The sequence below is a fragment of the Tenrec ecaudatus genome, chromosome 12, assembly GCF_050624435.1.
Source record: "Tenrec ecaudatus isolate mTenEca1 chromosome 12, mTenEca1.hap1, whole genome shotgun sequence".
Lineage (NCBI taxonomy): Eukaryota > Metazoa > Chordata > Mammalia > Afrosoricida > Tenrecidae > Tenrec > Tenrec ecaudatus.
In genome coordinates, this window is record NC_134541.1 from 27,721,577 (window position 1) to 27,739,189 (window position 17,613).

General features: G+C 47.6%; 1 protein-coding gene across 2 annotated transcripts in view; it reads left to right on the forward strand.

Moving 5' to 3' along the window:
- The window catches only part of GGT7 (gamma-glutamyltransferase 7), a 31,001-nt gene extending 14,647 nt beyond the window's left edge, over positions 1-16,354 (forward strand). Inside the window, exons 8-15 of one of the 2 annotated variants that reach the window (XM_075563736.1) lie at positions 2,893-2,980; positions 4,751-4,878; positions 5,063-5,151; positions 7,561-7,710; positions 7,817-7,934; positions 8,661-8,798; positions 9,903-9,995; positions 15,691-16,354. In XM_075563736.1, the coding sequence (XP_075419851.1) occupies positions 2,893-2,980; positions 4,751-4,878; positions 5,063-5,151; positions 7,561-7,710; positions 7,817-7,934; positions 8,661-8,798; positions 9,903-9,995; positions 15,691-15,753 (867 nt within the window). In that variant the 3' untranslated portion in view covers positions 15,754-16,354. Of the gene's footprint in view, positions 1-2,892; positions 2,981-4,750; positions 4,879-5,062; positions 5,152-7,560; positions 7,711-7,816; positions 7,935-8,660; positions 8,799-9,902; positions 10,003-15,690 lie in introns of both variants that reach the window. The other variant, XM_075563735.1, reaches the window with a different exon arrangement.
- The last annotated feature ends 1,259 nt before the right edge of the window (positions 16,355-17,613 follow it).

Sequence of the window (17,613 nt, forward strand, 5' to 3'; positions counted from 1 at the left end):
CACAGGATGATCAAAGGGCTTATTAGAAAGAAGTTTTAAGATCATTGAAAACTGCATTAATGAGAAAAAGGTCAGGAAATTTGCCCCGAGAATTTTCCCCCATTACTACAATGCACTTTCTCATTCTTTGAGGGTCGCAGGGGCTATCTTCCAAGAACTTGTTGGGAAAACCTCACTCTATCTACTCTATAGTCCTGACCTTGCCCGTTAGACTTCCTTTTGGTACCAAACTTCAAAGAGTATTTCAAAGGAACACAATTTGAGTTGCCCAGGTATGGCCAAACCACTGAGCCGGCCCCATTGCAGACTCCTGGGATGAGTCAGAGATGGACGCACCACGTCCAGAGCACACAGACTAGATGGAGGCACTGTCAAGAAACAATGGCTGTACATTTTGATGTTTAATAAAGGTTTCTATGATTTTATAGCAATACTTTTAAAGTTTTTTTCCCCTCCTGAGCCCTATGCTAGTTACCATTGGTGGTTTGTTACATAGCAACAAAACTCATGACGTATGCATATTACTTACAGGAGTCAAACTATCATCTTTAGACAAAGAGAAAAAAAATTCTGTTTCCTCTTATGGATATTGCCAAAGCAGCAAGTTTCCATTTGAAAACAAAATGTCAGTGTGAATGCAGCCAGATGTTTCTAAATGTAGCAAATTATGTTACGTAGGCGATAGATAGCACGTTGGGGGCTGTTGTTAACTACATTACTTCTCTCTTGTCGTGATACTTTTTGACTCACCTTGTATCTGCTGTTGTTAGTGGCCATTGAGTGGACTCTAATTCATGGCAGACCTACATCTAATGGAGCAACACCTTGTCTGGTCCTGCATGATCTTCACGGTTGTTGGTTTGCTTGAGCCCCTTGTAACCACTGTGTATTTTGAGAGCCTTCCAACCGACAGGAGTCATCCTCAAGCGCTATATCAGACAATGTTCTGTTGTGATCCATAGCGTTCTCACTGACTAACTTTCAGAAGTTGATCATCACATCTTTCTTCTGAATCTGTCTTAGTCTGGAAGCTCGGCTGAAATCTGTCCATCACTGGTGACCGTGCTGGTATCTTACTGGAAGCTTAGCTCCCAGCATCCTAGTTACATGCAAGCTTCCACAGTACAACAAGCTGACGTATGGGTGGTGGATATATCGTGAAGTCTCTTTTTAACCACAAATGATGCACACCTCTGTACCAAACTTTGTTTATGTAACACTGTATTCTGAAAATCAATATGCAAAGAGCTTTTTTATTTTCTTTCACCTATATTATATTCTTACTTCAGCTTTAGAGATTGGGGAAAAACAGGTGTACCCACATAGATTCAGTACTTTGCTCAGCATTCCACCTTGTGACCGGTGAGGCTGGGATTCAGTTAATATCTTTATGATTCCAAAACTTGATATGCTGATTTCTTCAAGTTTCCAGAAGGCTCTATCTTGACCTAAGAGAGGTATTTTTGATCTCTACAAGGTTGATGCCAGCCTGTGCATGGGTGGGTCTTTCTTGTCCCTATCAGATAGCATCAGCCTTAGCTACTCATTGCTGTCCTTGGTTTTTCTGGGAAATGCCTCCTTCGCTGATGATTGGCAAGACTGAGGGGACTGACACAGAGGTTAGCAGCTAACTCCAAAGAGTTTCAGTTGAGGCAGTAAGATAAGGATGCCCAGACCAACTCAGTAGTTGTCTGTGCAATGAGATGCTTTCTGTCTCTGCCTTATACTATGGGAGGAAACATTCACAGAGCTTCTGCTCTGCTGGGAACTTGAATGTGGCCTTAAAAGCCAAGCTCAACCACACTTGTAAAGTCCAGGAGAGTAATAGCATTAGATCCTCTTGGGTCTAGGAGCACAATCCACATTGTTCAGACTTTGTCTGTCTGTCTATCACAATTCTGTTTTCTGTTTGATTTCACTCTGTTAGATTCTTTCCACAGAGTGGTCCTCACCAACCAGCCTTAGGCCATCTTTGGAGCAAAGCATCCAGGGAAAGATCATTGCTCATTTCCAGTAGCTCCAAAAAATTCTTAAGGTTATATCACACTTCACATCCAGTTGTAGATCTGAAGACCATTCCTAAACCAATCATTGTAGCCATGGAAAAGGAATCTCATTGGCCAGAGCTGAGTCATGTGCCCTTTCTCAGAGGTTAAGTGGGGGAAGAAGAAATTCTAAGTGCCAAAGAATAAAACTACCACAGCTTAAAGCAGTGATTTCCAATCTTCCTAATACCACGACCCTTTAATACAGTTCCTCATGTTGTGGTGATGCCAAAACCATGATTATTTTCATTGCTACTTCATCACTGTCATTTTGCTACTGTTTGAATCGGACGACCCTGTGAAAGGGTCATTCCACTCCCAAAGGGGCCTCGACCCACAGGCCACAGGTTGAGAACCACTGGCTTAAAACAAAATAAAACAGACCCAAAGTTGAGTTTATTAACTTAACGCACAAAAGAACACAGGCCAGTCAAGAAATGTATTACGTAGCGCTCTAAGGGGGGTGGGTAAAGTCAGGGGTTTGAAGTACTAAAAAGAGTATTAAAACAGAGGGCATTCATAATAGTTATATAGGATGGAAAATTAGCACATTGGTGAGGATGGATTGAGTCCATTGGCACATACAAGATTGGTTCACGGCTTGGGAAAGAGTGCTCAGTTGTATTCAGTGAAGGTCTAGCCTACGAAGGTCATTCCAAGTATATAGTTGTGTAACAGTCTTAGCTAGTAGTGAAATGCATAATTCTGTTTGCTATATCCTAAAGGCCATGATGGAAGTTAGAAAAGGTATAAAAGTTGTGACCGACTCATTTGTCTGCCATTCAGACATGTATCACAGGCCAAGCCCACATGCTCACACGGGTGGGGGTTATTCTCTCCCCTCCAGGCTCAGCACGCAGGGGGCGTCCTAACTGAGGAGGACTTCAGCAACTACAGCGCTCTTGTGGAGAAGCCTGTGTGTGGCATGTACAAAGGTGACCCCTTCCCCCAGCTCCTAGGCCCTTCTTCTCAGGAGAAGCCCTCCAGGTCCTGGTTACATACTTTTGGCTCAAGAGTCTTCCCCATTTCGCAGGGGAGAAACTGAGACTGTCAGTGGCCTAGCCTAGCAACCTATTGAAGTAAGCCAGAGCTAGCCCTCGTGAAGTAGTCATGGGTCAATTGTCTTCTGTGTTTAGAATGTGGAAGGTCAGGTCACAGGCTGAGGCCTGGAGGTTGGGGTTCTGGCCATAAGATTTCTTGATTTGGACTTTGAGTCGCCCCAGCCCCCTTCCCACAGCTCTCTCTCACATGCACCACAAAGAAGAATTTGAAAGAAAAATAGTTCCTCTATCTGTCAAGGTAGAGAATAAAGTCTCCAAGATAATCATAGACCAGGTTCATCACTGCGCTGAAAAGAAATGGCAATCTAGGCGGGAAATGGAACTCAGTCCCCCAGTGCAAGAAAACTAAGGAGGAAACACGAAAAGCCAAGCCGATGACATGGATCAAGTCCATATTTGCTGAACCTGCATCACTCAAAGGCAAGCAGACGGGAGGAACCTTTGTTCTTAAGACCCATATCTCAGGGCAGGCCCAGCTCCTTTCTCCTCTGGAAAGGGCAGATCATCTCAAGCCCCAAGGGACACCACCTCTGAATTCAGGTTTCCAACCTTCATTTACCAGGCTGAGTCTCCCTCCATGCAATGTATGGGACAGAATAATGAAACACAACTTTGGAATCAAGCCTATCTAGTCCCAAATGTGCTATTCACCTTAAACAAGCCACTCACCACTCTGAACCCGTGGTCCCCTTATTAAAGTGGAGATAATAATAGTGTCTACCATTCAGTGGTCCATGAATATGTGATAAGATGATATAGAAGTTACCATTACCAGAGTTGGTGCTGAATATGTGTTTGATTTTTTTTTTTTCCATTTCCCTTCCCTGGCCTGGGCTCTTTTGGCAATGCCAGTGCCTTCAGTGTTCCGGGTGCTCCTTGTCTCCTGCTTCTTAATTATGTAACTCTGATCCAGTTACCTCTCTGTACTCAGTCTTCTCACCTGTGAAATGGAGATGACAACAGTACCCATTGTAGGATTAAACTGGGACTCTTGGATTTTACTCAAACTCGTGGGAGGAGGTGTCAAAAGACACACGGTAGACCTTGAATTGGGACTTGTAGACAGTTGTCCCTGTTCTGCCTATGGCCTGCAAGTCACATCACTCTTGACCAGCGGTTCTCCACCTGTGAAAGGGTCGCCTAAGACCATCAGAAAACACATAAATATTTCACAATATATAAGTACAGATTGTTTTGTGATTAATCACTATGCTTTCATTATGTTCAATTTGTAACAACAAAAGTGCATCCTGCTATCAGATATTTACATCACGATTCATAACAGTAGCAAACTGACAGTTAAGAAGTGGAAACGAAAATAATTTTACGGTTTGGGGAGCCCCACCACATGAGGCACTGCATGAAAGGTTTCGCATTAAGAAGGTGGAGAACCACTGCTCTTGACTCTTCCTTTCCTCCTGTGAAAGAGGAAATGGAATACCAGTCTCCGGACTTGAGCCCTGCCCTTGCTCTTGACTCTTCATGGGAACTTAAATGACTACCTTTGCCTTTCCGGGCTTGTCTTCCCATCTGATGAAGGGATTCAAAGCAATGGCCTGAGTCTGTGTGATGTTGGGATGTGGACATGGATGTCCCATTGCCTTGACCCCTCCTCTGCTATCTGGTTCTTTACTGTCGTTTCAGGCCACCTGGTTCTCAGTCCTCCGCCCCCCCACACAGGCCCTGCCCTCATCAGTGCTCTCAATATTCTAGAAGGCTTCAACCTCACTAGCCTGGTATCCCGAGAACAGGCTCTTCACTGGGTGGCAGAGGTAAGGCCAACCTCTCTTCCCCACCCTGGGTCTGGGGACACTGGGAATGGGTGGATGGGGCGGAGAATGGAGAACTACCGTGGGGCAGGGTTAAGTTACCTCCAAGTTTTCTCACAAGGCTCCACTAGGAGTGGGTGCTGGGCGGGGCCTGGCAGCCTCTCCCACACCCCTGATCTGTTTTCAGACCCTGAAGATTGCATTAGCCCTGGCCAGCAGACTGGGAGATCCCGCCTACGATTCTACCATCACTGAGAGCATGGATGACATGCTCAGGTGGGTCCCTAGGCAGGACCCAAGGTGCTACAGAGGTGGAGGTGGGTATTGGGAAAAGATATGGCCCAAAGCAGCTGGTGTAGCAATAATGCCTCAAGTCCCAGTCAGTTTCAACTTACAGCCCACTCACACTGTGCTTCTGTGGTACCTCAATTTCCCATCTGAACAAGTGAGTCTATTTCATATGGTTCTCAATTTTTTTTACTTATTATGGTTTATCCATGCTTCTTTTGAGTGGAAAATACCAAATAATGTAGGTTGGGGGAGGCTTTGAGAATAACATTTCTACTTTAGCTACATAGCATTGTCGTTAAGACTTCAGACTCCAGTTCAGACTGCCTGAAGTCAGATTCTAGATTCACTACTCACTGGCTGCACCACCTCTGGCAAGTCATTTGAATTTTCTATGTCTCAGTTTCTACAAAGGCTCCTAAGATTGATGGGACCAACCTCATGCAGTTGCTTTGGTGACTACATGCAATCACACAAAGCACTCACCACATACATCATTTGACCATATAAATGTATAACAAATGTTACTCTTTATTATTTTTCTTAACTGGCAACAAGGGTAACTGCTACTGCATCTGACTTGGAAACTAACCAAAAACAAACAAACAAACAAAAAACCCATTGCCATTGAGTCAGTTCTGACTCATAGTGGTCCTATAAGCCAGAACAGAGCCGCTCCTAGGCTCTCTGAGGCTATAAATCTTTATGGAAGCAGACAGCTTCACCTTTCTTCCTCAGAGCAGCTGTTGGGTTTTAACTGCCAGCCTGTGGATAGCACCTCGATGTTTAATCCACTGTGCCACCAGGGCTCCTGACAGACAGACTAACAGAGAAAATCTGAAGCCAAAAATATAATCAAACCAAACCCACTGCCATCAAGTCAATTCTGATTCATAGCCACCCAATTCAGGGTTTCCAAGGCTGTAAATCTTTAAGGGATCAGATATCTTTCTCCCTTGGAGCAGGTGGTGGGTTTGAACCACTAACTTTGCAATTCATAGCCACCATCACCACCAGAGGTCCTTATAAACAAAATACAATACTTAATGTAAATATGTATGTTTACTCAAACAACCATTCATGAATTACATTGGAAATGATGACACTAAATGAACAAATTATCGTTCAAAGCAAAAAAGAGCAGCCACCAAAATGAGCATTTCAAGGTCACAACTGAGCTGCACCTTCTCAACTCCCCTGAAATAAAGGCCTCTGAACTGGTTCTGTGTGATCACCAGCCTTCTCAATGTAAAAAGGAATGACTGTCTTAAGCTACCCTTGGCAATTTGTCATTCATCAATTCCAACAACCAGTTCAAAATATTAAGGTAAAAAACCTTCTGTTGAACTTTAAAAAATAAAACAAAAGTCAACAGAATTGCATGAGCCATTGAATGTAATTGGTAAATATCACTGGCCTGTAGTAGAAGTATTTCTGGACTTAATTCTGGCTTCCATGAAGGATTCTAGTCAGTTCGCAAAGGGTATAGGGTAGACCATACAAATGGAGCATCGGGATATTTCTCCAACTTCCTTATTACTTCCTCAAACCCTGGGCACTGGGGAAAGAAGCAGGAGAGAGTCAATCATGCCACGCTGCCATTTATCCTTCAATATTTTCTGAGTGTTTATTGTGAGCTGGGAAGTGTACCTATAATTAAGTCTCTGTAAAAGTGACTAAAACCCCATGAATTAAAAACAAACTTAGCTTTAAACTCACACCCAAACCCCCTGCCATCAAGTCAATTCTGACTCATAGAAACTCTATGTAGGTAAAACAGAACTGCTCCTTTGGGTTTCTGATACTGTAATATTTGTGGAACAGATAGCCTCAACTTTCCCCTGCAGGGCAAGCAGGTGGATGTGAACCAACACCATCTCCAGTAGTCCAATGCTTAGCTCAAAGCCCTGCCAGGGCTCCTTCAAAACACACCCACATTAAATATTTATTAAGTGACTATTGTGTGCCAAGACCTCCTGTGCCTTCAAAAGAGAATTCTAAAGAGGAACAAATATCCTCAAGTATGAAATTCTCCCCCAGAGCCCTAATAACATTTTCATTCTATTTCACAAATGTTGGATTACATTAACTCAGTTTATTTGTTCCAAACTTTTTTTCCCTTAAGGGTCCCCTGTGTACGCATTTCCATAAAAGGTTAAATTAATTAAATAAGTTGGCTTTAGAAGAGAATTTTAATTGAATAAGTTTATTCAATTCAACTATTTTCTGGATGTTTCTTATGTGTTAAGAGCAGGTACAATGTTGCCCTCATAGACCTAATAGTTCAGTAGGGGGAGATAGACGTTAGTTAAATAATCCCCAGATAGAGCACAAGGTGGATAGGTGGGCAGAGCCCGCTGTGTGTTCATTCCCCACCCTCACCCCTTGTATTTTCAGCAAGGTAGAGGCAGCCTACCTCCGGGGCCACATCAACGATTCACAGGCAGCTCCTGCCCCACTCCTGCCGGTCTATGAGCTGGACGGGGCTACCACTGCCGCCCAGGTGCTGATCATGGGCCCTGATGACTTCATTGTGGCCATGGTCAGGTATGCTGACTCAGTCACCTGGGGTCATCTGGACAGGAGGGAGGTGGAGACTGGGCTCAGGGTGAAGCTGGGCTCAAGGCTTAACTGTTGTCACTTTGCTCCCCAGCTCCCTGAACAGGCCCTTTGGCAGTGGCCTCATCACTCCCTCAGGCATCCTGCTCAACAGTCAAATGCTGGATTTCTCTTGGCCCAACAGGACTGCCAATCACTCTGCACCCAGCTTGGTAGGACCGGACTCTCTCCTCCCCTAAACCCTGAGGTCAGGCAGGCGGTGTCGTCGGCATGGCAGCTCCTTCCTCACCAATTCCTGTAGGCAAAGCTGTTTAAACAAATGGAACGCAAACAAAGTGCCCGCACCATCTCCAGCACCACCAAATCGGGGACATAGAGTCTGGTGGTTCAGTGTGTGACCAAGGCAAGACACTGGGTCCCATACATGCTTTAGGTACCTTTTAGCACCCGTGTCTTCTTGGTGTGGTGCCCAGCTGATGAAGTTAAGCCGCCCTATTGCTGGGTACCAACTGGGGAGCTGAGGAAGAGAAAGAGAATTATTTTCTAGTGAGAAATCAGCACGCTTTCACCCTGCAAGCAGGGGCAGAGACAGCTTGAGAGGGCAGAGGACCAGACAGAGACAACTTGGGAGAGCAGAGACAGAAGTGATCTATGTGGAGTTAATTTGGTTCTTTCCTTAACTCCACCCCCTCAGTGTCATATTTCCTGGCCTCGACCCCTGCTCCCCTGTCCAGCGCAGCCCCCAAACTCAGTGGGTTTCTGCATCACCCCCTTTTATCCAGGACCCTGCCCATTTCACATTCAGTGGCCTAAGGAGCGATCAGCCTTCCGTGGCAGCTGGATGAGGGGTGAGGAGGGAGCTTGGAAGCGTGATGATGGATTTTTCCCTGTCTTGCCTTTCACCACTTCCCCCTGTGGTCTCTGTCCTATGACACCAGGAGAATTCCGTGCAGCCAGGGAAGCGGCCGCTCTCTTTCCTGCTACCCACTGTGGTCCGACCAGCAGAGGGGCTCTGTGGGACCTACCTCGCCCTGGGGGCCAATGGCGCTGCCCGGGGCCTTAGCGGCCTGACCCAGGTGAGGTGCCCTTCAGCTCGGGCCTTTTGCAGCCAGAAGCCAACCTGAGGCCTGGGCCGCAGATGTCCCTCAGCTCTCGCATTCTTTCCTCCCCGACCCTTTATGCAGCAACCATGAGCAAGGCTACTTTGTGCTGGCTCAGGCTGGTTTCTGGGGACATGGGCTTCTCTGTGTTTCCAGGAAGGACAGAGCTGAAAGCTCCTTGTCTTTCAAGGTCACAGGGGAAGTTTCAAGGTCTGCAGAATGCAATGATAGTAGAACCTCTGAGCTTCCTGGGTTGTGTCCATCTCCAGCCCTGCTGTTCCTTGGTCCAGCCTCCGAATAGAGTGAACTCAGTCTAGAGTCTGGTTTTGGAAGATTTCGACAGGAGAAGCTTTCTGCTCACTTCATACTTCACATTTCCTCAAGTGTCTTGAGGTCCTGAGACCCATGCCAGGCACATATTGGCAGGTGGTGGGTTAACTCGTCCAAGTTTTAGAATCACCTCTCCCCCCCACACCCGCCCGGATTCTGGCTCGACCACTGCCAGTTTCCAGCTGTGATGCTGGGGGATGAGATTCTCTCTGAACCTCATCTGTAAAATAGTTCACTTACCACACTGAATCTGTATGTGAACCACTCGAACCGCCCCAATTCCAGGAGAAATCCTCGTTCCTGGTTTACAGACGAGGAAGCAGAGAGCTAGTGAGATGAAGGAGTTAGGTCAAATTCTTTCAATGAGTAATCATGGACAGGCACTTGGCCCCAGAACCTAACCACTCACCTCACCACGAAGTTGGAAGTGCCCATTGTCATGCTCCGTAACTTTTAACCCTGCCCTGGCAAGGGAAGAGGGAGGGGACCTGGAATGAAGGACCCTGGGTGCTAATTGTGCCGTCCCCCCCAGCTCCTTCTAAGCCTTGCAGTGAGCCACTTTGCATCTCTGACCTCACTTTCCCCATCTGTGAAATGGGGAGAGTCCTCTCAAGATCACTTTTCGCTGGGGCTGATGATTCAGTTGACCCTTCTGGTGTCAAAGAGCCCTAAAGGCTGGGCCCACCATGGTGAAAGGCTAGAGAACCCTAACCCCCAACTCCTGACTTTCTGCCCCTTGGCTGCCCATAGGTTCTGCTGAATGTCCTAACCTTGAACCGGAACCTGAGTGACAGCCTCGCCCGTGGCCGTCTGCACCCAGACCTACAATCCAACCTCCTGCAGGTGGACAGTGAGTGCACATTGGAGGCTCCAAGGGGTGGGCACAGGGGTAGGGGAAGACAGGGCCTTCTGGGGTCAGTGCCATCCTGCCATTTCTTAGACATGTGACCTTGTGTGTTGGTCCAGGTAGACTAGAGAAACAAATCCAGGGAGACTCCTATGTCTATAAAAAAGGTGTTCATATACAAGAGCAATTGAATATTGAGAAAACATCCCTGCCCAGTACAGATCAAGTCCATAAGTCTGATATTAGCCATATGTTCTGTACCAATCTGTAAAGTCCTCTTCAGACTCACAAAACGCATACAATGATGTCAAATGTAGGAAGATCACAGGCCAGTGGGTAGCAAGTCTTCTGGATCCTGTGGCATTATAAGCATCTCAGTGCTGGCAGGGGTCTCTACATGGCTTCTCGGCTCCAGAGGTCTGGTGTAGTTCCATGTGTCTTGTCAGATGAGACGCTCTCTGGAAGTGAGTAGTGAGAGAAAGTCTCTCCCACCTCCAAGGAAGAAATCCTGGAATTCCCAGAATCCTCAGGGGAAGGCCATGCCCACACAGAGGCCTCGTTGGTTATGACCCGATTGACAGACTAGACTCCACCCCTTCACTCTTAATCCTCTCAGGTCCCAAATTGACACCAGATGATGTAACTACCACACCTTGGGAAAGCCACAGCTCCACTCTGAGCCCCCTCCGTGTTCTCCTCTGTAAAAGAAGATAACAGTTTATTGTGTAAGCCTGCATTGGTCCAACAGTTTGCATTGAGCACCTACTGTGTGCCAGGCATCATCCTTGGAGCGGAAAGACTGCATTCACAGCACACAAGAAAACAAACAACCAATGAAATGTCAGCCAGCAGAGGAAGGGCTCTGCAGAACCTGAAAGCAGGCTGATGAACAGGGCTGGCCGGAGGGCCAGAGAAGGCTGCGTTTTCATGACATTTAAGCGCAGATCTGAAGAGTGAGACCGAGCTCACCGTGCCCAGAACTGGGACAGCTGTGGAGATCAAGGGAACAAATGCAGAGGCCTCAGCAGCAGGAACGGGCTTGGTGTGGTTTGTTTGAGGACGAGAGAGGCATGAGGCAGGGTGAGATGAGATCAGATCAGCGAGGTTGAAGGTCTTGGTGAGGAGATGGGCTTGGCTCTGAGGACAGGTACCACGATGAATCAAACATGGCTTAGTCTTGTGAGAAAGTGTGTGCCCTTGAAGGGTTGTGATTGCAACCAGCAGTGTACTCTGCTAGTCCAGAGGGGATACAGACTCAAGGTCACACCATCTTCGCCTGCTGTAAGATTATTATCCTCCTCTTACAGCAAATGGAGCTGAGCCTCCCAGAGGTTAGAAACAAGTCAAAATTCAACCAGTAAGTGGCAGGATTGAGATTAGAACTCGCAACTGGCTGATACCATTGCCTCGGTTCGTCACTTCTTGGCTCCTGATACCTCGTGAACCGAATGAAGCCTGTAAAGGAAGCCACAGCAGTTGGACGAGTGACTTCCTAGATCCCAGCCAACAGATGTTGAGGTGAACGGCTTGAGCAGAATTCTGTTCAACAAATAGCTGTTGGTCTCTTCTGAGTGTGAGGCTCTGTGCTAAGACATGAGTGTCTAGGATGAATCATCAGGGCCTCCCTTGAAGAGCTTCCAGTGTAAAGTAGGGTCTGGGTAGCGAGGGCTTGATAAAGGAACAGCTCCTCTACCTGAGGCAACTGGGAGGCATTTTGGAGGAGGTGATGACTGGAAATGTAAGCAGGAATTTGGAATATGGAGGGAAGGGCATTCTGAACAGGGCAAAGTGATAAACAAAGGCCAGAAAGCACGCTTCAGAGAATAGCTGGACTAGAGACGTTTCATCTGAGAGCCCCTGAGTGGTGGGGGGCCAGGGGTGTAAACAGTTAAGTACCCAGGAACCAAAATGTTAACAGTGTGAATCCACTCTGAAGTGCCTTAGAAGAAAAGACCTGGAGAAAAGCCTCCGACAGGTCATCGCCACTGAAAACCCTGTGCCCAGGTCGATCTGCACAAGTACAGGGTCGGCGTGAGTTGGAAACGACTCACCAGAAACTGGCCTTGGGTTTACACGTCATCTAAACCATCATTTATGTAGTGTGTCTCCAAGGAGACTTCCTTTTCAACCTAAATTTATTTGCGAAGTTGGGCTTAGAATCACAAACGGGGAAAAAAAAAAACATGTATCAATTGCCATGAACAGAAAAGTAGCTGTGGAAATCAAATATGACCAGGTCCTCAGAGGCCTGTTCTCTCTGTTGGAGAAGATTAGGCAATGCTGGGGACAAGACTGAGACACTGTCCTTACAAAAAAAACGAATGTGAATCACAAAAGAAATATGCTTCCAGTTAGTGATTTAATGCTGTTTTTATCTCAAGAAAGTACCTAAAATCACCGTGTGTGGGGAAGTAAGATCGGATTTATGGTGGGAGGTGAGGCTGGGAGGGTTACAGGGCCTATGGTGGAGGTGCTTGCCAAGAAGTTGGGGCTTGATCCAGCTGAGTAGTGGAAGAACGTGGCCTAATCATTTTTATAGAGAAGGGATCGGTTAAAGGAAGGAAAACTGACCATGAGGAAAGAAGAGAAACATCTAGCTCAGTGGTTCTCAACCTTCCTAATGCAGCTACCCTTTCATGCAGTTCCTCATGTGGGGGTGACCCCCCAACCATAACATTATTTTCATTGCTACTTCATAACTAATTTTGCTACTGTTATGAATCATCATATAAATATATGCAGGATGTATTTTCATTGTTAAATTGAACATCATTAAACGTAATGAAAGCATAGTGATTAATCACAAAACAATGTAATTATATATTGTGAAATATTTATGTTTTCCGATGGTCTTAGGTGACCCCTGTGAAAAGGTTGTTCAACTCCCAAAGGGGTCGTGACCCACAGGTTGAGAACCACTGATCTAGACTAATGGCCCAGGCAGTGATGACAAGGACATTTATTTACTCAAGGAGATGGGCATTTGTTCACGCATCCAGTAAGCATTTGCTTACTTTTCATTGACTATGCACTGATCCCATTCCAGGCAGTAGGGATCAATGGTGAAAAAGGCAGTATCCCTTCCTTCAGACAGTGCATCTCTAGCATAGGGAAACGAGGAACTAGAGTCAGTACGTAAGTGCTCTGAAAGATAGGACAAGGTGCCCCACAAGCCTTTGTGGTATTCCAAGAGGTCAGCGCGCAGAACCTCTCCGGGCGATTCCAACCGCAGGGCTTAGAGCAGCACCCGCCCCAGGGGCCCAGAGATGCCTGTGCCTCTCCATGACCATCTCAGCAGCGGAGAAGAGGTCCAGAAAGACCAAGGCAGAGGATGCTGGCTTCCACCTTTTCTTCACGTCCATCCCTGGCCATCAGCGAGGATGGTGATGAGACGTGGCAGAGATGCCAGGAGTCTGCCTGGTTGGCCTGTGATATCCTTCAAGGATCAGCCAGCCACCGCCTTGTCACAGTGGAGGGGAATGAGGCCTACAGAGGACACAAGCAAGCCAAGGAGGAGGTCAGGGCCCACTAAGCCACCGTCACCACGGTCACAGCCTCGGTCCACAAGCCAAAGATGAAGGCCACCAAGCGTGGCGGGGACCAGGCAGCACTTGGGACCAAGAAGAAAAAGACAAAACCTCATGAGGCTCCCCGCTTACAGCCAGCCAATAGCACCACAGCCGTGTTTGCCAGCTAAGCCCAGACAGGGCCTCACCAGCCCCACAGACCGGCTCGGCCTGGCCTCCCTGCAAGTTCAAGGCTTTGCTCCACTGGCAGGTCCAGACTCCCCAGGAGACCCCGACCATAATTGGAGGATGGAGTGGATGTAGGGTCAGAAACTTAAACAAGGCCTGCCCTCTCTGCTCCTGCTGAAGACCGGGGCAGACTTGCAGCACCAGACTTTCTGTGAGCTCAGGAAGAGGGAGCCTGCAGATGCTAAGACTGACTGCCAGGTGGTCATGCTTCCATCTCCCCGGGGCTGGATGGCTGACCCCTTCAGCTCCTCGGCCCCAGTGTGAGAGCCCTTCCATGACTGAGGCCCAGCATAGAGCTGCCCCCTCCACCCCAATGTACCGTTGTCTGAAAAAGGAGGGCAGAGTACCCCCTGGTTTTCCAGACTTCTTCCGCATCTGTGAATAGACCCAGAGCTGCATCCTGCCTCCGAGCCAAGCACATCATAGAAAACTCAATGGTTGGGACCCCAACGATGAGACCCTATGAGCATGCCTCACACATGTGGGGACCTCCGGGCACCCCACCCCCGAGGCCAGCCCTATACCTCAGAGCTGCAGGACCTCATGGGCCAGTTTCGGAACAGTAGGGTTTTTCAATAGGAGCCGAAGGTCCCGTTTCAAGCGAAAGCTGCAGCTCAGCAAGAAAACTCCAGTTGGAAGTAGGGCAGGAGTGTGTGCACTGGGGCCCTTCACGCCCCTCATCCCCCAGCCCAAACCCTGATACTGGACAAGCCAGAAGCTCACCTTAAAAAAAATAAGAAAGGAAAAACAAAGCAGAGGAAAGATAACTGGTGTTTACTTAGTAGTTGGGGAGGCACTTTGAAGAGGTTACTTTGAACCAAAAGGGAGCTAATGAAGTCAGGGAGCCCACATGTGATTAGCTCGAAGGAGAGCATGCCAGGCAGGGAGAAGAGCGTCTGCAAAGGCCCTGAGGTAGGCGCGTGCTTGGCCTACTTGAGGGCTAAGCATTAAGCAAGGGAGACTATGGAAGGAAACAAGGAGAGATAGCAAGGGCTCAGATAATGTTGGGCCCTAGAGGCACTGCTAAGGATTTTGAGTTTTATTCTAAGAGGTGTCAAAGCTATTGGAGTATTTGGAGTTGGGGATGTGACATGGTCTAACAGGGTTTAAAAAGATCCCTTGGCTGCTGGGTAAAGCGGGACTGACAGCAAGGAGACTAATTTGCAGTCTATTATAGCAGTCCTAACAAGACATGATAGCAACTTGACCTAAGCAGGTAGAGCTGAGCTACTATCCCTGGTGGCATAGTGGGTTATGCATTGGGCTACTAACTGCAAGGTCAGCAGTTCGAAACCACCCAGCACTCTGTAGGTGAAAGATGAGGTTTTGTACTCTTATAAAGACTGGCAGTCTCAGAAACTCATTGATGGTTCTGTGGGTCGCTATGAATTGGAATTGACTCAAAGGCAGTGGGTTTTTGACAAGTTCTGAGCTCAGTGCTTTGGGGCTTTTATTTCTTTTCATCTTGGCAACAACTTCATGCAGTAGTTTCTCTTAAACTTTCTCTTTTAAAGTGGAGGAAGGGAGGCACATCAGACAGTATAAGATATAACAAAATAATAATTTATAAATTATCAAGGGTTCATGAGGGAGAGGGAAGCAGGGAGGGGGGGAAAGGAGGAGCTGATACCAGGGCTTAAGTAGAAAGCAAATATTTTGAGAAGGATGATGGCAACAGATATATAAATGTGTTTGACACAATGGGTAGATGTAAGGATTGTGCTAAGGGTTGTAAGAGCCTTCAATAAAATGATTTTTTTAAAAAGTGGGGGGAAAAATCTCTCTTAAGCATTAAGGAGATTGTGACACAGAAAGGTGACATGACTTGCCCCAAATCACATTAACTCCTCAGGGAAGGGATCGGGATGTAGACCTAACCAAAAGAGTCCTGAACCAGTGGTCTGAAGGCTCTGAATCCGTATTTGTTGGTTTTCAGGTGAGTTCACAGAGGAAGAGATTGAGTTCCTGGAAGCCAGGGGCCACCATGTGGAGAAGGTAGATGTCTTGTCCTGGGTCCATGGCAGCCGGAGAACCAACAACTTCATCATCGGTGTGAAGGACCCTCGGAGCCCAGATGCAGCTGGAGCCACCATGGTGTAGAGCAGTGGGGTGGGGCAGGGTCTCTGCTCCTCCCCCTTTGCATGTTCCCAGAGTCCCTCCTCCTCCCAGGTTTGGTCTCGGGGGGACCCCAGGGATGCCCTGGGTGAGGGGCCAAAGGGGATGCTTAGCAAACCTGACCCCCGAATAACTGGAAAACTCTCCCCAGGCCCATGATGGTGGTAGTGGGTGTCATCCACGACCAGGCAGTCAGGCCCTTGAGGAGTCTCTGTCTCCTCTCCTCCCTCAGCCATGCTGGCCCTGAGCTTAGGGACGTGCTTGCAAACCCTCCCAGGGTTCTCTCAAACAACCCCAGTATCTCCAGTTTGGCCTGACCTGGGCCTTGTCTTCCAGCTCCCTTCCCCTATCCCTAGCCTCATTTCTAAACTGACTAGGATTTTTTTTAATGGACCATCCTGGGGAGGGGGTGCTCCCCTCCTCCTCCCACCAGGTTGGAGCGGGGGACCTTGCATCTGGAGGTCCCCAGGGTGGGGGGTAGGGGTGGGGTGGGAACCAGCTCAGGGGCTTCCATTTGCAAAGGGGAATTAAAGAGAAAATATTGCTTAACCATGGCTGTGGCTGGATTTATGAGTGGCAGTCTGGGTGGGAGTGGGAGAACAGACCTCAGCCCTGAGACCAGAGCAAGCTAAAGGCAACTCTGCAGGGCTGGTAATATTAACTGCCGTCTACCCAGGACTGTGTACACTAATAATAAAGACAGGCAGGCAGATAGATTTAAGATGTGTACCGGCCTTTAGGGAGTCCTGGTGGCCTAGTGGCTGCATGTTGAGTGACTAACCATAGGTCAGCAGTTTCTCCCTGGGAGAAAGAAGTAGCTTTCTACTCCTGTAACGAGTTACCGTCTGGGAAATAGGTTCTACTCTGTCCAGTAGGATCGCTGTGAGTCAGCATCAACTTAATGGCAGCAAGTTAGGCGCTTTTGGTTTACCAGGCTCTATGCCAATGGTTCTCAACTGTGGGTGCAACGTTCCTTTGGGGGTCGAAGGACCCTTTCACAGGAGTCTCCTGATTCATAACAGGAAAATTACAGTTCTGAAGTAGCAATGAAAGTAATTTTATGGTTGGAGGGTCACCACTACATGAGGAACTGTAATAGTTGCGACATTAGGAAGTGTATTAGTCTGGGTACTTTAGAGAAACAAATCCACAGAAACTCATGTATAAGAGAGAGTTTTATATAAAGCGTAAGTGCACATCAAGAAAACATCCCAACCCAGTGCTGCCCAAGCCCACAAGTCCAACATTAACCCATATGTCTGAAACCAATCTACAAAGTCCTCCTCCATCTCACAAAACAGAAGCAATGATGCCGACTGCAGGAGGAAAGCCGAGTCAGTGATCGTGTAAGCATCTCAGCACTGGCAGTGGTTTCCACACTGCTGCTCCAGCACCCCGGGCTTCATTGGGGTAGGTCCCTGCGGCTTCTCCATGGGGATGTCTTGCAGGAAGTCAGCCTTGCAAGCTGAAGCAGGGAACTGCTAAGGCAGCTACACCCTGGTCCGACCATCAGAAAGCAAAAGATCTGAGAACCTGGGAAGGTTTGCTGAAACCCCAGAGCAGTGGTTCTCAACCTTCCTATGGCCGTGGCCCTTTAATACAGTTCCTCATGTTGGGGTGTCCCCCAACCATAAAATTATTTTCATTGCTACTTCATAACTTTAATTTTGCTACTGTTATGAATTGGGGGACCCCTGTGAAAGGGTCGTTCGACCCCCAAAGGGATCACAACCCACAGGTTAAG